The sequence below is a fragment of the Limanda limanda genome, chromosome 1 (genome assembly GCF_963576545.1).
Source record: "Limanda limanda chromosome 1, fLimLim1.1, whole genome shotgun sequence".
Lineage (NCBI taxonomy): Eukaryota > Metazoa > Chordata > Actinopteri > Pleuronectiformes > Pleuronectidae > Limanda > Limanda limanda.
In genome coordinates, this window is record NC_083636.1 from 18,238,118 (window position 1) to 18,257,932 (window position 19,815).

Below are 19,815 nucleotides of genomic sequence, written 5' to 3' on the forward strand. Positions count from 1 at the left end.
AAGCTGAAAAACAAGTACATCTTCCTAAATGCAGTTCTTAAGTACTTGTACTTCTGTTACTGTCTGCTACTTTGTATGTCAACTCAAGTTTTAATTGATCCTTTACAGATTAAGCATATGAAATAAAATCACCAGACTGATTTAGGAATAATTATATGGTTCATTAAAAATGTAACATTCCAACAGTTTACACACGTTGAGCCAAAACAATGAATTCACTGACAAAAAATTGTGAACTGTTTTTAGCACTGTCAACAGTATTTTTTTATGTAAAGATATATGTTGTTGTTTCATCTTCTCAAATGTGAAGAATTTCTGCTGTTGTGCAATAGGATTAGACTTGACGTTGGCTAATTATTAATAATCATGAAATATGATTATTAAAATAATAAAAATTATCTATCAAAAATAATTAAATTATTAATTGAAGATGATCAGTAATCAAATAACAATAAAACCACTAATGAGAAAATAGGAATTATCAATTAGAAAGTACAAGCTATCAATTAACAATGATAAGGTTATCAACCAAGAATAATGAAAATAATTAGTCAAAAACAATAAAATTATCAATTTAAGAATAATACTATCTATATTAATATTTGAGAAAGGGGGGCACCACCCTGGTTTCCAGGGACCAACGATGTCAAGCTATAATTATCAGTCTCATAATGATAAATGTCAAATTAATAATGTCAATATTTTAATATTAACGATTACTTAATAAACAGTGAAGGCTTCTAAGTTCGAGCACAGGCAATCATAATCCAGCTGCAATCACACACTTATGCACAAATAATCACAGACTACAGATACTTTAATTACAAAAGTATTTATTAAAAAGGGGAAGTTATAATGTTATTCAATGATTTATCATTTTAACAAGCTCCGATATTTCAAAGATAAACACAGCAGCAGCACTTATCACAATTCAGCAAATACATGTAAAACCTGCGGTCTACCTATGTATGTCTGTCTCTGTGTGTGTGTGTCTGTGTCAAAGTGTCTCTCTGTGTGGGTGTGTCTATGTGTGTGTATGTGAAATAAAGTTAGTGTTATTTAATGATTTATCATTTTAACAAACTCCCATATTTCAAAGATAACAACAGCAGCTTATCACAATTTAGAACACGCATGTAACCTCTGGTCCATCTATGTGTCTCTGTGTGTGTGTATCTGTCTGTGTCTATCAATGTGTGTGTGTGTGTGTGTGTGTGTGTGCGAGAGAGAGAGAAAAAGAAGGGGCGTGGCGATGACGCGTAGTGACATCACATCTAAGATGGAGGCCGATCATGATTCGTGGAATCAAGGCCTAAAAACTCTCAAAATGGCGGATTGACTACAAAACAAGATGGCGGAGCCGTTATGAATTTAGAGCCAGGATGGGAGGAGAGAGAGAGCGGAGGCGTGGCAATAATAGACTCAAAATGGTGGGTTAACTTGCGTTATTCAAGATGGAGTCTATGTTAATGACACCATGTGGCCGGAGCGCACACTGGTGGTCGTCACATGAATTACACAAAGGAAATTTTAGACAAAGAGAATTCTTATCTCTGCTTGGCTTTGGGGGCCGAATGGTTTCCAGATGTGTTCAGCCTCTCTAAGCATAGATTTAACTATGTGACATGACCTGTATTATAAATACAGGTCAGAAGTGTGTATAGGTCGGTTTAGAAGGAGAGAGAGAGAGAGAGAGAGAGAAAGAGAGAGAAAACATGTAAGGAGAGTTCAAAGAAGCTCTTAAAAATACGCCTGAGATGAGTTAACAGTGATTCACCCCTCAGCCCTCAAGCGAGCGTTGTGGGCCGAGGTTCTGATTGGTGAAATCACTGCAGACTCACACAGACGTTAACAGTGCGGGCGGAGGCGCTTCTCGCGGCCCTATTTACTGCAACACAAAACATTGCGATCAAACCGGAAACCGGAAGTAGCGGCTCGGAGTAGTGGCCGGCTAAAACAATGGAACACGGAAGTTCCATCAACAAAATACACTCAAGTATTAAATCAACACGCTACATATTAAAACTAACATCTGCCCAGACAACATAAGCCTCTTACTGTGACCGTGATTTCGTGGGTTGCATGCGCATTGGCGCGAATCTCCCGGAGGTTCAGTGAATAGCTTGAAGTCTCTCAGGCGGGCTCCCATGAGCACCGCAGCTGGGCCGGAGCGGATCCGTCGTGCTCCGTGACGGGATGAGGCTTCGTCTTCTTCAGTAGCAGCGGAGATCGTGCTGCCTCACAGGGACGTGCGGCTGCTTGTAGCCGTTGTAGATCGTGTGGAGAAAGAATAAAAGTAAAGTCCGTGTGGAAAAGGAAACAGTCTGAGATCGTCCAGCGAGCAATTTCCTGTTTGATCTTTCCAAGTTAAAACAGGAAAAGTCCTTTTCAAAATAAAAACGTCGACTAAGATAAAAGAATAAATGAATGAAATGAATTGAAATAAATGTCTTATCGCCTCCTTAAGCAACAGGAACCTCTGGTCAGACCGGAGGAGGCCTAACTGGAACGTCAGTGCTGGAGTGAAAAGAGCAGTTAAGAGAAAAGTAGTTCCCTCCTTAAGTTTGCTGGAACCTCTGGGCAGACCCGAAAGGGCCTGATGGGAACGTCAGCATCGGAGGAAAAGAGAGAAAGGTTTCTGTGAGCTCAGCCTTTTTAAGTCATGTTCCAGGTGACTCCCCCCTGGGAGGAGGGGTCAGGGGTCAGTGTGGCCCTCCAGCCAATTGAGTTGTCAGGATTTGGCCCCCAGGGGCGGGCTTACCGTGGGGGACCCAGGAAGTGACCTGCTGCCACATGGAGATAAGGGCCCATGCTGGAATTTTTATCTGAGGGGTTACCCGAGCCTGGCCTAAGGTTTTACGACTCTTTGTTCTAAGTCAGATCACTGGGCCTTGCCCAACAATCCCCCTTTGGTCTGGGAAGTGGGTCGTTACCCGGTTTCCAGGGCATGCTAGGGTCGAGAGTCCAGTGATAATCCATGAGAGGTAATCCTTGAGTGGAGTTGAAGCATTGAAAGTTAGTTCATCATGAGGCATAAATGTCTTTGAGGCATGAGTCTAAACAGAGAGAGGTAATTGTCTGGGCAGACAGAGGCTAAACAACATCTATTCTAAAACACGGCGCACATTTTCAATTTCACATAATGCTTATCGGCAGTTATTGTTAACATACCAATGAATTTCGGTGAAGAGTGAAACGAAAGAAAAGTGGAAAAAGGAACAGAAGAAAATGTTTGAGTAGGTGCTGGTGTTTTGAAATAAACATGTGCGTTATTCTGTCAAACAAAAACATTTAGAACGGCGAGTCACGTTCTGTTGTTCGCTAATCTGTGAATATATGGTAAATCCTATTTCTAGGTTTGCAAATCTACAGATATTGAAATTGCACTGCCAAGACTGAATTGCCAACTGTACCCTTGAGGGCTGCACAACCGTAGTGGTAACGACTTCAAAATTCCTCAACGAGGTCTAAAGAGTTCACTACCTGAACGTACGTTGTACAATTTACTGACAGAGGGTCTAAAGCATGCAGCTATTGATGGAGTGAGTGGTTTGAGCGGTCTTTGTTTTAAAATTGGGATTTCTTCCCCCCCCCCTTTTCAGGTGTGGAGGTGAGAGGGGTTTCTGGCAGCGCCTTGGTCCTTCCCAGTCATTGAAGTCATCTTTAGGAGTGGAGAAGGAGGGCGTCTGCTCCTAGTTTCGCCAACGGGGTTCAGTGTCTGGTCTCTCAGTGGAGCCTGGAGGAACACGTGGCACAATGTCTCTCATTGCTTCATCCACACATCTCCGTATTAATTCCTCTGTGCCAGGATGCATCCCATGTGTTGGATTTCGGTCACCATATCTATACTCCTGGTATTGATGGGGTTTCCTTTGGTTACAGCCCCTACTTCTCTGTTGAGAGGGATTCAGGTGCTGAGGTCGAAACTGTTTGTGGGGCTGGTTGAAATCCTCACCCCCTTGGTTTTGAGGGGCACCCTGTTGGAAGGGTCGTTGTTTCTGGTTCTCTTTGCTGGGGTTCATCTTGGCGTGGGGAAAGTTGTCATCTTCCAGCGCCGGGTCCACATTGAGTTGGACTTGAACTGCCAGAACCACGGTGTCGTCTTCGTTAAACCCTCGGTTGTCTGGGTCGAAGCGATAAATGTCTTTTCAAGGGGCTCTTGCCGCCGGTTGCGGATTTCCTCTCTTTGAGGGGGTGCTGAGTCATTAGGGTCTTCTATCTCGTATGTGCCACGGTACTCATCTTCGTGGCCACCATCTCTTGCACCGGGGGTTGGAGGACCATCCAGGACGCGACCGTGAGTCATGGTGCGCCTCTGCCTGAGTGGCAGACTGGGAATCTCCTTCAGCCCTCCAGGACGGAGTCCTTCCGTCGTCGTGATGTGGATCAGCATGGCTCCGCGCAGGATGTGTTCCTTCTGGCTGGAGTGGATGCTGTGTGTCCGCTGGACAGGCATTTGATGTTGCCTCATAGCGGTCCCAGGTCACTGCACGTCTAGGGGTTGAGTCCTGCTCCCCCTTTGGTGTTGAGTGGGTCGGAGCGGTGGACTGCTGGGTGTGTCTGGCTCTCCAGAGCAAAGCTCCCTCTGCATGAGGGTTGTGGAGCTGTGCTCGCAGCTGTTCTCCCAGTGTCTCTGCTCTGCTGGCTCCACCGGGAATGACGTCAGCTCCTGGCCCTGTCATCAGGGATCTCAGCTGGAGGGGGGGCAGCTCTGTTTGACTGTGCCCCCTTTTCTGCAGACCTTTGACCTGCGCGTGCTCCTGCACCGCCTGGTCCTGTTCTTTGCGGGTCTCGATGATATGCCGCAGGTGGGAGTTTTTCTCCTGCTCCGCTCGACATGCTGCTTTGCATGGCTCTGAGCGCCTTCGCATGTTCTTGGGTCTGCAGCTCGGCTCTCTGCTGGTAGAGGAGTGTCAGTTGACCCAGAGCATGGGGTATTTTCGGATGCGGGCCAGTGGGGTTGATGAGTGCATGGACAGTTCTTGATCTTACGATCGCAGGTACTTATTTCATACTCACTCAACTCACTCACCGCATCATTAGAAAAAATTAATCAGACTGGCTACAGTCTCTAATAGGACGTCTGGTCCTGAGGGAGCGCTTGCCCCATGGTGGTACATGCTACTCATGTTCTGAGTGCGAAAAGACACCTGGTGGACGGCTCAAGCTCGCTTGGATAAAAGCGGGTAAAACGCTTAATTAACACTACACAACAAGACGCACAGGTGAGCTTCACCCTGTGTCTATATAGTAGCAATGAAGGATAGCTCTGTGGCTCAATCCTTAAGACCTAGTTGTTCAACAACTAGTCTTCTCAAACTAGTCTCTCAAATCTAGTTTGTCTCCTTAAGATCAAAAGCATGCAGAAAATCTCCAATAAAAATTACCAACTACTGAAACGCAGTCAGCAACCAACCATAGTTACACAAAAGTCTGCTTAGCAAAGGGAATTAAGAATAAATAAAATTCAAAGAGAAATTAGTTTCGAACCTATGTCTCTCTTCAAAGATTAATCATAATTATTGTGCATTGAGATGACACAACCACTTATATGCTAGAAGCAACCAACCACGGATACACAAGGAACTAGTATACCTGCTTGGGACAGGTGCAAAGGGATTAAAATAAAAATTTTCAAAGAGAAATAAATTCCTAGAATTATTTTTCTCTTTTCTTAAATCATTTATGATTCTTGTGCTTCGAGAACACAACCACCGATTGCAATCTGCAGCCAATTACGGATACACCAGGCACTGGTATACCGGTTTGGTAAAAGTTCAAATGAATTAAAAATAAAACTGAGGGTAACACTGCCTATTCTTTTAAATGTTAATTTACTTATGGTGGAATATGGTGAGCAGGTATCACTTCTCCCTTAATCTTTACAAATTAAGTAATAGGCCGATTAGATGAATAATATCTTGATCACAGAATTAACTGAAAGGTGACATATTATGCCCATTTTACCGCAGTTGATATGGTTCATTGGGGTCTTAATGAAATGTCTGAAACATATTTTGGTCAAAATACCACAAGGATCATTTAAAACAGCAGCCTTTTTACCCTGTCTAAAGCAGCCCTCAGATTGACCTGTTTTGAGTGCCCCCCCCCCACACTCCCCCCTCCCTCCTTCACGAGATACAAGCTCCCAGATTTTAAGCTATCCATTACCTCTGTAGAAATATGGCTACTGGAGACAAAGATACAATCTTGCAACCATATCTTGTTGAACCAGAGTCAGTGGCCGGTGGAGCCGGGCCGTGTAGCGAGACTATGACGTAAATTCTTCTCGTAATCCCATTCAACGCCATCTAGCGTATCGTTTCTGACATAGAGGAACCACAACAAATCGAGGGAGTTGTTTTTTTCCAGAGTTTTTGGGACGGTAGACATGCCAGATACCCAAATTAACGTGTAGAAGCACTACAAAAGTGGAATTTTCATAATATGTCACCTTTAAACAAACACACTTGTAACTTGTTCCTGATCAGTGGACACACTTTATCTTATGTGACATTGCAATGAAGGATTTAGAATTGAGTATTTTCAATGTGGCAGTACTGCATCAAGTAAAGTAAACTACATTTGGCCCAAAGGATGAAGCCTTATAAGTATATGCATAACTAATGCTATCCATGAACAGTGCAGTATCTTCCACCTCCCTCCTTCTCTACACTGACAGCAGGACTGATTAGTTCCCGGCAGTGATCTGAAACTATGAATCCATGCTCTGAACATTTCACGATGAATTTATGAACGCACCCATAACAAGTTAGTTAGTATCATTCAGTGAACTCACGGCATACACACTGCAACATCTCTGGGTTTCAGGTTTGATTTATTAAAATGCGACATGGTAGGAAAGAGGTTTGCTCTTGTTCTCTTTGTGGTGACATCTAAGTTTCCTTAAGCCTACATTGTGGCTTCCAGGTCGGCAGGGAGGACAGCGGCAGGTCTCTGTGGTACTTCAGGGAGGCGCTCTCCATGCCAGCTGACCTGGGGGTCACGCTGCCGTACTTCTTTCATGCGGGAGAAACAGGTGGGTGCGGTAACAAGCCGGTCAAGTTCACTATCATCTGTTGCAAAGCCAAGATCTCCTCAAAGCCACATCTCTTGTTTCTCTGCAGACGACGAAGACATCGACGTGGATCAGAACGTCCTCGATGCCCTTTTGTTCAACACCACACGCATTGGGCACAGCTACGCTCTGGCACACCACCCGCTGGCTAAAGAGCTTTCCAGGAGAAGAAACGTGGCTGTGGAGCTGTGCCCCATCTCAAACCAGGTTGAATTCTTTAGCACACTCAAGAAGAAAACGGCTCCCTGTCTGTATATTAAGTTTGACCTCCGGCCTCCAGGTGCTGAAGCTGGTTTCAGACCTGAGGAACCACCCGGCCGCTGTGCTGATGTCCGAGGGCCACCCGATGGTGATCAGCTCCGACGACCCGTCTCTGTTCGGCACCACCGGCCTCTCCTACGACTTCTATCAAGCATTTGTGGGCATCGGAGGCTTGAAAGCAAACCTGGGGACTCTGAAGGAACTGGCTCTCAACTCCATCAGGTCGGAATCAACAGGTTTTAACGTGTTTACTGCAAATACCTTATTGTTTTCAATACAAATTCTTAATTATTATTGAAAAGAAAATTCTGGGGATATTTGATATTTCAGCAAATCCCCTTAAAAGACAAAAACCATCAGGAAATTGACCTCAAAACGTATTCCTCTGTGCCATGGAGCAAAACGCAGGAGACACACACTTCTCAAAATTCCTGAATTACCACAAACACACATACACTTTGTATTCGGAGTTTCAGACATAAACCACATCCCCCTGCTGCCCCAAATACACACTGGAGCTCAAAATGTGCATCAATGCACCGCTTAAGCAGTCCTTAAAGAAACAATGCAGATCATGAAGGCATCATCTTCATTGCAAAATGATGAAGAGTGACTGGTTGATTAAAACACCTACTGCTGCAGGAAACCACATTCAAATTGATCCAGATTTGTTTTAGGAACTGCACCAAATTGCACCCTTTAATAAATATCTATGAAGGATTCTGTGAGAAATCTGAAAGAAATGCCACAAGAAAGTAAAAAAAAATCCCTGGATCAGTCTCCTGATCCAGACGGAGGACAACAGGTTCTTTTGACTAATGTCCCCATCTCCCACCAACAAGTTTCTGGGAAATCCGTTTGGTAGTTTTTGCGAAATCCTGCTGAAGAACAGACAAACCCACAAATGGAGAAAAAGTGAACTACTGGACGGATTGCAGCAGAACTTAGTGGAAGGAAGAGGAGCTGGTGAATTTCATTTGAATTGATTTCTCAGAGAATATTTCATGGATTTAATGGAGGAAAGAAATCACATTGATGGGACTTATTATTTGTGTAATTCTGGTGGGTTTCTCAGCCTCATTGGTGTTGGTTCCCCCTCATGAACCCTTCCTCCCTCCTGCAGGTACACCTCGCTGCCGGACCACCTGAAGGACAGGGGCTGCGTCATGTGGCAGAACCAATGGGACGCTTTCATCGCTCATCATTCCTGACTGAATCAAAATGGATCCTGTTGACTTGAATGTTTGTTTTAAAACTCCACCCTAATTAAACATTGCCAGCCTTTTATTTATGTATAAAATGTTAAGTGACCTCTTGGGAGCCTGCTGTTTATACTGTAAAGGAAAAGCCTGATAGGAGCGGGAAGGTGAAGGCTGCCCTGGTGGGAAATTCAAACAGAAAAGCTCTTTAGTATTCAAAGCAAAGCAAAAACTGAAAGTCACTACTACCCTGTAGCAGTTCATGTATATATATATACACGACATCAGTGTCAAAAGCCGTATAATAAAAACTGATCACTTCTTGAGATCCAGCTCACGACTTTACCCTTGAAACCAAAGCAAAGCAGGTTGTTATGGTTTGTTTTTCTTGCGCAGTAATGTCTCATTTCTCATATTGTCTTCTTGGGGCCCAGCAGTCGGCCCTCGACGAGATTCTGAATTTTCCAGTTCTGACCACTGCACTGATTAACAACCAGTTTGTAGTAGCTGTTTTCGTCCATCGCAATTTCCAGACATCTCTTTGTGTCTCTGTTCTGGATCGGTTCATCCTGGGTATGAAACATGTTTTAGTCAACCTCTCTACGGTGGCTGAGACGTGTCATACAAGCATATTAATGAAAAACACAAATGCAAAGGTCACAACTTTGAAACGCAACCACAGCGGAAATGAACAACGACAGATGTTGACGATGAAACAAGCACCGTTACTTTCTCTGATCAAGTTAGCCGACGATTTTTATTTACGCTCTATTTGTGCCTCTCTCTTTTTCATAAAATCCTGTCTTTTTTTTTTTTTTTTAAATTATTTTCCTTTCCTAGTATATCTGTGTTTGTCGTCCACTATTTCTCTTATATACATTTGATTCAATAAAAAAACATGACCGTCTGTTTGAGATGTTATGGTACCGGAGCATCCAAAAAAGAAGAAAACATGTACCGTAATACCTCAAACAGACAGGTAGGCATCTTTTTTTATTTTTCCTTTTTTTAAATAATACATAAATACTTTTGTGTTGTTGCGGTTGTATCGATGTGGCTTATTATTTGTATTATGGCTTTTGCATTCTTGTTTGGCACCAATATGGATCAGACGTCTGTAAACACATTTCCCATATTATAACACTCATTCTTTCCAGAAGTGCCTTTTGAGTACTTAAAGCTTTTATTTAATAATGTTTAGATTCAATTTCTGGTACTGTTCTTAAAACGGACATATTAATCACCTGTTTGAAATCCCACAGCATGTGGAAATTCTTCTGCTTGGCCAGTTTGCAGTCGTACAGCCCCGGGTAGACTCCAGAGCCCGAGTCCACTAGGCAGCGGTTGCTGTTGTACTTGTGAGATTTGATTCCACCGATGTAGATCTGTCCATTAGTGCGATAATAACAGTTCTGCACCAGAGAAAAGCAGTTATTCAACAGATATAATCATAGTCTGTCTGTGTTAAAGCAACTTTTTATTTTTAAATGGGAATATTTGTTTCAATGTGGGAGGAAAAACATTAAAATTAAACATTTGCAGCACGTCAGTCTGTGCATGTAGGTTAGAACAGATAACAATGACTTAGTTTGCCTGCAATAAATCTTTAAACATACCTGAGGCGAGTAGAAGTGACATGGATAAATAATTGGTATGTTGCCGGGAACTGGTCCTTGGTCTATACACAGGTCTGGTTTTAAGTCATTCCTCAGCTGCAGACAGAAGCAGACATGGACATTTATTCTTTTAGCATCCAAAGTGTCACTGCATCAAACCTAAAGTCAAGCCCCTTTTCCACTGGTCGAAAAACTCACAAACACCCACTAACATCTGGTTTTTGTCTGCAATGGGAATGGATACAGGCTCCTGTTTGTAGTCGATCACATGATTTAAAGGTGGTTCTCACAAAACTTTCAACCATTCCCTTTTTCGGGCCTCGTTTCAACATCCCTGCTTCTCACAGGTACTCTGAATGATTTTCTACTTTAAACTCACAGCTCCATAGCCGAGCAGGTCACTCAGGGGGTCCAGCATGGGGTAAACGTTATCCAGATACCACTGAAAAGGCTTACAGTTCAGACTCTTCCTCAGCTTCTTCCTCTCCGACACATCCCCAATGTCTATCCCATGATTCTGTGGGAGGAAGTGCAGCGTTTGCGTCAGTCACAACTTCTTAAAACAGTCATTAGAATTTGGAGGGTAAAAGCTCTCACCTCTAAAGGAAGGTTCCAGGCAATGTTTACATTATATTTATATTCATCCATCCAAACCTCGGCCACCCTCAGTGCGTTTCGCTTCATTGTGACACTCAGGTCCGGGAGGTAAGGCTTCGATGATCGTTCAATGTGGGCGATCTTAGAGCAAGGTATGACTTCCACGCTGCCTCCACAGAGCCACACCTGAAAAACAAACCATATGCACATAAGGAAATATGAAAAACGTTGACTAATTAGTCTGCTTACATTTGCTCGTAAAATTTGTTACGCAACTCTGCCAACACATCCCGGCAAATGATATGGTGAGATGATAACCATCCCGGACAAATAATTTATTGAAGCAATGCAGTACTCCTTTGTATGTTTTTTCTCCTGTAAGAATGCTGTGCAAACACAAGGAGAGTAAACAGTAACACAGTAAAGGGCCTGGACTATGACAAACAAAACCCAAAAAACGGTCGGAGTTCTTCAGTCTTACCCGAATGCCGAGCTCCACGTTTTCACCGCCATATATTTTCATTCCACCATCAAGGCTCCCGATCTCGCCGAAGAACTTGCGATCGGCTACAAGAATCCCCATGACGGAGGGACTCCTGATGACAGAGGTCGACAATGTGTAAATCAATAGAAACGCTGGCTAATAACAGCAGTAATACGAGTAGTAAAGAGGGAAGCTCGACAAATACATGATATTTGAAAGATCCTATTTATGTGTAATTGTCAGACTTCCAAATGTTTCTACTATGATAATTTCAAAATATATAACTATAAGGACACTCAGCGAAGCCACAACTCCACCAAGGCTGACTGGCCACTGTATTGCCTTCAATGTAAAGAATTGACTGTAGAATTAACAGGAAATACCTAGCAAAAAGTTTCCAATAAAGTACTGTTAATTACTTTAAAAGGAATTACAGTATATTACAGGATAACTTTTAAGGTTTTTTGTTGTGTATAAATTTCAACAATTTCTTGTTTTTTTTTTTTTACAGACAACCGCAATTAATTGTAATCTAGCTTACAACATTACCTTATATTCTTTTCAAATTACAGAAGTCACCTGGCAACTAAAGTTGCCAATAAATAGCTGTCAATACATTACAATGCAATATGATGTTATAAAACTCTTTTATTTTTTTACATTAGCAGCTTTGCATATTATGAGGTATTTTGAACGAGACCAGGCATACTGTTTATCCAATATTCAACTACATCGCCCTAAAGTCTCTTCACCTGTTAAATAAAAATGGAGCCAGAGCCGTAACAAAATAAAACTTTTATTGACACAATACAGTTTCCCAACGTTTTAAGTACATGGTGTTCTTTTTTCCAGTAAAGCTCTTAAACCTAAATTATATATCTTTGGACACCGGCCACCCATTTGAATTCACAGTGACCAGAGTTTCAACATAATCAAACATTATTAAAACTGACAACATACTCAGCTTAAAGGCCCAATCTGAAACCAGGACCTGAGGTAGAAATGTATTAAGAAGAAGGTCACATAATTTTTGGTATAATTTAACTTTGACCTAAATAGCTAAAAAATATGACCTTTTTTCAGTGTAATTGGAAATCTGAATATGTCAGCAAAATATGTAAATACTAATAAAATGAGAAGAACAATGTCCAGTCACATAGTGAGGAGGAGAACAGTCCTAATGCATTACATTTGACTTGCACTCAGTCAAGACCAGCTTAGCCGTCTTGGTGCCTTTGGTTGGATTGATTCCAACAAAACATCTGAAATCACAAAATCACACGAAAAGAAACTTCATGAAAAAACTGCCCTGACAGCTCCTCTAAAAGAGCTGCTGTGAATTACTTAACATATCTTTGGCACGTTTGTTGTGGTTTAAAATGTTGTTTGGTAGTTGTCCCAGTGTTCTGCCACTGTTGTTGGACTAGTACTGAGATAAAAGCATAACGTTAATGTTATTGCAGTAATGCTTTGTGGAATCACAAAGCTTTTATTTGGCAAAGTAGTGAACTTAGCGCTAAAGATTGTATCGATTGCTTAACAGACCTCTGAAATAGCCTACATACAAATAGCTGACATGCAAGGTTTAAAAAAAACTATAAAAGCAGTTACGTGAATCATTCAAACTCGTATATATATAAAAATATATACATATTAACCACACAAATGAACAGCAATAAAGATAAGTCAGTTTCATTTTTATGAACATCAATGACTGTAAAATATTTACTGCACATAAACCAGGTAGGGTGATCAAGTTTTTGCTTCAAATTCTGCAATAAAGGTCCAGCCCACAAACAATAAAGAGTTAATATATATTCTGTTGTGGATTACTAAACATATTTTTGGCATGTTTGTTGTGGTTTAAAATGTTTTTTGGTAGTTGTCCCAGTTTGCTGCCACTGTTGTTGGGCTAGTCATGAGATCTTCAATTGAAGGACTCTATGCCCAGGGTTAAGTCCATGCAACGACGTCAGTGCTGGTTGGTAAGCCTAACCCTTGGGACAACTATTCCTATCATTCTGTTTTTATAACGGCATTTCCATTACTGAATAACTTATTTGGCTAGTTACTTTTGTCTTACTTGGACAAGTGCAGAGGGCAGCAGACAAAGGCAGTTCATGATCTAACATCATTTCGGTTGCCTTCCGCATAGAGATATCCACATGTTTAATGGTTATATAGTCTCGGTCTGTGCAATGCTTAACAGTTTAAAAAAAACTGTATAAACTACCCGAGACAATTAGTTCCGGAAAGTCAGGAAGCGTCAGTGTTCTTTTGACGTCAGTTGCTGTTGCTAACACCTACAAGAAAAAAATACATTTAAAAAAAAAAGCTTAACTGTTGAGGGCAACAAGATCATACTAATATAATTTTTAAAAGCTTCAAAGTATCATCATTTCATACTTATATCTGTTTGCAAAAGTTAAACCTGCTACAACAAAACAGAAAATGGTATTGCAAATTAGCCGCAGGTCATCCCTGTACTACAAACAGTGAAATCCAAAACTTTCAGTAAAATAATTTTAAATTGCAGTCACTGACTGTTCAATGTAGGACCAATCCCATTCACCCAGCTAGCGTTAGCATGCTAGCTTTAGCGCGATGTTAATGAGCTTAACTACTCTCATAACAGAGCATCCTGGCAGGGTTGCATACTAGCTTTTCAATTTCAAATGTCATTGATTCACTTCAAGTCATTCACTTTAGTAAGTTGTCAGTTTAGTAACTGCAAACAATAGCATTGGTTTAATAAAGATCTCACCAATGTTTTTACAAGGACATCCGAACAAAGTTGGGGCCCATATAAATTTTGTAGGCAATTAAAATTCAACTTACGTACTATGTAGTGGCTGCACACGGCTGTTGCTCCTCTGCTCCCATGCTCTCATATCAAGGTCCTCTTTCAAAGCGCCTCGTTCAATGCATTCGATATCAACCGTATTTAACTGTAACATGCACCATCTACAGTCAGAATACAACTTGCCTGTCATTTTACAATGTGTTATTGTGGAAAAATGCTGTCAGCTGCTGTAATTATATTTGGCCCATGATGCATTGCGATATACAGATAAACTTCGGAAAACGACAGAACAAGAATTTACTGTATAATTTTACTGTAGAAACTACAGCGATTTGTTCCAGTGTTGTACTCAGTTTAAATACTTCCTGATCCGCATCACACGTTAGAGATATTACTCACAAAGGCCTGATATTTTTTCAGAAAGATCTTTTCATTAGTTTCTGACTAAGTTATATTTTCACCCCTGTCTGTTTGTGTGTTGGTTGTTTTATTTTTGTTTATAAGCAAAATTATGCAAAACATCTCATTCATTTTTGGTGCTGATCCGGATCAGAATGCATTTCCGGGATTTTACTTAACTTTCTTTAACTTTTCAACATATCCAGCGTTTTCCCAGAGAGTAATTCATTGATCTTAATGAAAGAGTGTTATTTGGTGCAAGTTGATTGTATTTAGAAAGTCTAGTTTTTTGAGAAATTCACGAAATGTTGAAAAACCTCTGGTTCAGTTGTTTTTGCATACTCAACGACAATGAAAATATAATCTCCTTGGTGAAGCTCATACATGTTAAACTCTTGGTACCATTTTACAGCATAATTTTGATGCTTTGAAAACGTTCTTGCTGCAAAAATTAATGCTTTTATTAAAGTTTTCAGTAATTATTACTTTATCTTGCATGATTTAAACTTCTCAACTTTCAAAACCTTCCCCGCGTACTGACCTTCTTACCTAACCAAAGTAGGGTTTTGCTAACCTGGCTAGTTATCGTTAAACTTACTTGGCAGGTAGTGTATCGTCCTTTAGCTCGTACCACTCTGGTCTGAAGGACTCGTACATGCACCACAGAGCCCAGTCGAAGGCGTCAGCTGCAGACATGTAGGGAGTCAGCGTCAGGTCATCGTAATTGACTCTGTCGAACACCGGTGTGACGATGATGGTGCGGTCCTCTTTAATGCGAGCTAACAACGGCTCCGCCCTGCAAAAACAGTGACAGTTCAACTCGACAAAACAGAATCGACATGTGCACTGACAGCTTAACCAGCACGGCAACGCTCCAAAAGACAAATTAACTCGCATCACTCTGGATTTGAACCAACCATTCCACATGGACTTCGATGTGAGCGTCAAAGATGGCCACCACGTCCCCCACAGCGGATTTCCACCCGGACAGTCTGGCCTGCGTGAGGCCAAGCTGCTCAGAGTGCCGGACCTTCTTCACCAGGCCTGGACGCTCCTCGTTGATCAGGGTGACGTAGTCGTCCAGTTTCTCCTTTAAATCCTCTGCAGACAGTGAAGGTTTTCGTGTGGTGATTGGTTTTATCAATGTTGCTGTAGGTTGAGTCTAGTTACAAAACTTTAGGTCAGCCTTAAAAGTGACGGTTGCCAAGCAGCTGGTTTCGATTTGGAAATGTCCACCTCTAAAACGTCACCCCAGCATAATAAAGATAATTTCACTGGTGGCGCCAACAATTGAGAAAAACATTATTGTATTCATATATATATTTAAAAGAATTGTTGAATTTAAATTGTTGAATTGTTGAATGTGAAATATTAAGTCTGAAGTTACAGCCAGGAGGTAGTTAGCTTAGCGTAGCATTAACATTGGAAGCCGGGGCAAACCACAGACTGCTTCTAAAAATGGACGTGTATACTCCAGGTCTAGGGTCTCATTTATAACCGTTGCGTACGCACAAAACGGGCCTGAAACGTTGGGATTTATAAAAACAAACTTGACGGTAAAATGTGCGTATTTCTACGCAAACTTAGACCCATGCTTACGACCGTTTTGGAGACGGGAAAATAAAACCAACAGTTTTTCTCGCGTGACGTATCTGCTCCACACGAGCCTTTTAATTAAAAAAATATAAAACGACTTAAAGAAATATTAGGTTAAGATTCGATTTAACAGCCGAGTTACGGAGCCCAGTCATTATTAGGTTTTAATAATATCTTCTAACACTGTGCGTGTATCATCAGATCACTGCAGTGAACGGGACTGTGCCGTCAGGCGCACAGAGCGCACAGGGCACAGAGCGCACTGGAGATTACTTATAAGAAATTAAGAAACTTTCCAAATAATATCCTAGAGGAGGTGAGGATCCACTGATGTGAGGGAATTGGTCCGATGCTCTAAATAAATAAATACTGCTGTGACACCGGTGTGGGGTTCTGCTCGATGTGTGCATGTGAATGGAAGGACGAGGAGGAAGCGAGGGTTCAGTGATTTCTGATCTCACACAGTGTGTTATCCACAGCAGCAGCGGCAGAGTATCAGTGTATTTTCCTTATCAGTGACATCACTGCTGTTCCATAAAGTCGCTCTTCAAATCCACCTCACTAACAGACACCTCGTTGTCAGTGTCAGAAAGTTCCCCTTCCTCTTCACATCGCTTGATGCCGTGACTCCGTCAGGACTCACGGTGGAAACCCATTGGTCAGCAGCATAATTTAATATTCACGCCATGCTTTGCATTGACCATTTATGGTTGAAAGTGGGCGTGTGGAGGGCGGATTTGGAGGCAGATCCACGTACGAATGTTTCCAGGTGGGCTGTGATTTATAAAGCGAACATTGCGTTCAGGTGTACGTGCGCACGGTTTTATAAATCTGAATTATCTATTGCGTACGCCATTTCCGGCTTTTGTACGTACGTACACTTTTAGTATGAATCCTACGCACTCTTTTATAAATGAGACCCCTGGAGAGTGAAGCCAAAGTGGAAGTGCCTTGAACCTGTCTTCTCTCGAATGACCAGCAGAGGGCAACATTTCTTACTTGATTTATAGCGTCAGTAAACATTTTGTTTGTCTTTGTACGTCTTAAATAATGTGTCGGAAGCAAATGGTTAAAAAAATGAAAGCGGCCTATTTCTCAGAATAATCTCCCATAGCCTAAAACCAGATTATCTAACTCACCGTTACTGCTGTGGTCGTCCACCAGGATGATTTCTTTCAGGAGATGAGCCGGCGTCTTGTCGATGATGCTGCGAATCGCCCTCTTGAGGATAGACAGAGCCTCGTCCAGGTAGATCAGTATCACGCTGACAGTGGGCAGATTAGCTGGGTACTTCTTCTCAGCACATCTGTGAAGGGGCACGCGTGTTTATTTTTGCATCTTAAATTCAAATTTTAACCTGTAGTTCTTGTGTTCGTGATGGTCACAGGAGAAAAGTGGAAAATCAGATGTAAATGTAGGAAAGATATCTCGGGAGCCCCACTTCTGCAATGCTTTTTTTGCTCATGATTATAAAGAAATTTAGGCAACGATAAATTTTTTCTGATCAACAGATATAAATTTATTAAGAGCTAAGAAACATAAACGGACACATCCTGGAATAGATTACTTATTGGACTATAAAATACGTTATAAAAAAGATAAGATACGATGTTACGAAACCAACACACTGAGGTAATGTTCAGCTACAGGCAGAATATGGAGCTAAGAGTATTTGTGCATTAATGTTAGCGGTCATTTGGCATCTGGTTGATAGCCCCTCCACCTGTGTTTGAGCAGAGTGTGGTGTGTGCAAAGATGATATGGGAGGTTTTGGGGGGGGGGGGGGGGTTACCTGGGGGGCCTGGTGTCCGGGATCTCTCTGTTGAGGGGGAGGCGATCACTGAGGAAGGCGTTGTACCCGTATCTCTTGTACAGCATCTCCGCCTCCCTCTGCTCCTCCTCCGACAGCTCTTGTCCCCACTTACTGAACAAGTACGAGTTGGGGAACAGCTTCCTCACCACCTTCCTCTCCTTCTTCACCTCTGCCTCCTTCTGCCCCGCTGGCACCTTCATCTCAACCTTGCCTATCACACCGACTGTGGACAGAAAACAGAGAGCAGGATGTTTTCTGTCAAGGGGTCCCTGTAAAGTCATACTTTACCTAACTTCATTAAAAATCTCTGTTTCTTCAGTAAAAGTCTCCCAGTGAGTCAATAAGTTGAAAGATCTGCAGATGATCTGCAGATGATTAATGATTAATTTGATGATTAATTATTAATTTGGGAAATAATTATAGTAACTGATAATTCAAGTGATGGTCGCAGTTTTGTCCCTATAAACACTTTTAGATTTTAACATGAAGCAGGTCAATTACATGTGGACACATAAAATAAAGTGTTTCACTTTAACTTTTTTTAAACTTTACTTTTAAAACAAATTAAACCCTGTTATAATCTTCAGCCTCCTTTATTGGATCATGACACACAGAGTTCTTCCAGCTAAAAAATCAAGTTCAACCAATTTATAAACTTTGATTTAGATTATTTAGATTTTACTCACGCAGCCTGTTTATATCCTTTTCCATCTTGTCCAACCTTCTGAGCATCCCCTGGCTTCTGATGGAATCGTTGTGGTGGGCCGTCTCGAGTCTCTCCGAGTGGGTATGGACCTCATTCTTAATGGAGCTCAGGTACACCAGGGTCGAGGCCGTGGCTAAGGCCAAAATCGACACTTTGAAATAGCCACATCTAATCATGCTGCTGCTGCTGCTGCTGTGTAGGCTGAGAGTTTAAGTCAGGTGTCACATTGAATGAAGAAAGGAGTAAACAGTACCTACATTTCATAAACTCTTTGTCCCTCTCCCTCCCTCCCTCTCCCTCCCTCCCTGTCTTCACACACACACATGCAGTGACACATCATACCGGAGAGTGATCTGATATCCTGCAGTTCACAGACATGAGCTGGTGGTTCTCAGCTCTTCTGTCTCTGCTCCCGCTGCACCTGGGAGACAAGGTGTGTGTCATTAGCTGTAGTGAGCTGGGAGGAGAGGTCTTCAGCAGCAGATCTGCTTCAGGCCAAACAGACGAGCATGTCCAGCCTCTCTGCATTTCTGTTTTCTCACCTCACTTTTATATCAGTGGAGAAAAAAATCTCACTGTGTGTTTAAGCCGTGTCATGATTTCCTTTCTCGCTTTGACAAAATAAAAAAAAGAAATGGTTTTATTTCTGTATCATGCTAAAAAATGTTGGCTCATCCGAAATAAACACAGAAAATATAAAGAATTACATAAACGACACAAACCAAATATTATATAAGCACAACATAAAACATAAAAAATAATATCGTCTAGACAAAACAGGTTTTCTTCTTGATTAAATAGCAAACTTTGAATGTTAATTTTATTTGTGTGAGGTCTTACAACTTTAATCAACAATAAAATAATTTATTAATGAGCACTAAATCTGTTGTGGAAGCTTCTGAAAGGCTGTGAAACCCAAGCTGTTTATTTTACGCATCAGCGGTCAAGATGCCAATAGGACCTTGCATCCTTGGGCAGTCAATCATCAAAGGCCATCTGCCTTATAATGTACACATTTCGCACTTGACAAACAAAACTAGCCTTTACAAATCCACTGTGTCAGTATTTAATGTTTCCAGGAGAAATCCCTTATTTCCCGGTACATTCAAACCTTGTTCTGAAACATTTTTCAGCAATTCCACTCTTATCTTAGTTAGTTAACAACCTGAATATTATTGTGTTCTTTCTTCAATCTGCTAAACAATGAAAGGCGGAGTCCTCCTGTGTTTTCAGACACAAGAGTTTCCTTATTACTGTACGTGA

The 19,815-nt window shown here is 41.7% G+C and overlaps 2 protein-coding genes across 2 annotated transcripts; one reads left to right on the plus strand and one right to left on the minus strand.

Moving 5' to 3' along the window:
• The first annotated feature begins 6,853 nt into the window (after positions 1 to 6,853).
• LOC133024824 (adenosine deaminase 2-A-like) lies at positions 6,854 to 8,550 on the plus strand. Its single transcript, XM_061092162.1, has 5 exons — positions 6,854 to 6,889; positions 6,931 to 7,039; positions 7,128 to 7,285; positions 7,359 to 7,561; positions 8,463 to 8,550. Exons 1-5 carry the CDS (start codon positions 6,854 to 6,856, stop codon positions 8,548 to 8,550), a joined length of 594 nt encoding a protein of 197 aa, XP_060948145.1.
• A 398-nt stretch (positions 8,551 to 8,948) lies between these two features.
• LOC133025976 (probable polypeptide N-acetylgalactosaminyltransferase 8) lies at positions 8,949 to 18,728 on the minus strand. The gene is made up of 11 exons (XM_061093163.1): positions 18,533 to 18,728; positions 17,826 to 18,069; positions 17,173 to 17,339; positions 15,355 to 15,538; positions 15,036 to 15,233; positions 11,233 to 11,347; positions 10,752 to 10,937; positions 10,534 to 10,671; positions 10,155 to 10,250; positions 9,783 to 9,950; positions 8,949 to 9,107 (listed from the first exon to the last, which is right to left on the minus strand). Exons 1-11 carry the CDS (start codon positions 18,726 to 18,728, stop codon positions 8,949 to 8,951), a joined length of 1,851 nt encoding a protein of 616 aa, XP_060949146.1.
• Positions 18,729 to 19,815: the final 1,087 nt, after the last annotated feature.

What these genes read in the sequence shown, in the direction of transcription:
- LOC133024824 (XM_061092162.1), top strand. Translation starts at nt 6,854, where the DNA reads ATGGTAGGAAAGAGGTTTGCTCTTGTTCTCTTTGTG. An exon ending in TTGCTCTTGTTCTCTTTGTG is followed by an intron (nt 6,890 to 6,930) that starts GTGACATCTAAG and finishes TGTGGCTTCCAG; the next exon opens with GTCGGCAGGGAGGACAGCGG. An exon ending in CTTTCATGCGGGAGAAACAG is followed by an intron (nt 7,040 to 7,127) that starts GTGGGTGCGGTA and finishes GTTTCTCTGCAG; the next exon opens with ACGACGAAGACATCGACGTG.
- LOC133025976 (XM_061093163.1), bottom strand. Translation starts at nt 18,728, where the DNA reads ATGATTAGATGTGGCTATTTCAAAGTGTCGATTTTGGCCTTAGCCACG. An exon ending in AAAGGATATAAACAGGCTGC is followed by an intron (nt 18,070 to 18,532) that starts GTGAGTAAAATC and finishes TTCTGTCCACAG; the next exon opens with TCGGTGTGATAGGCAAGGTT. An exon ending in TGCTGTGGGATTTCAAACAG is followed by an intron (nt 9,108 to 9,782) that starts GTGATTAATATG and finishes TTTCATACCCAG; the next exon opens with GATGAACCGATCCAGAACAG.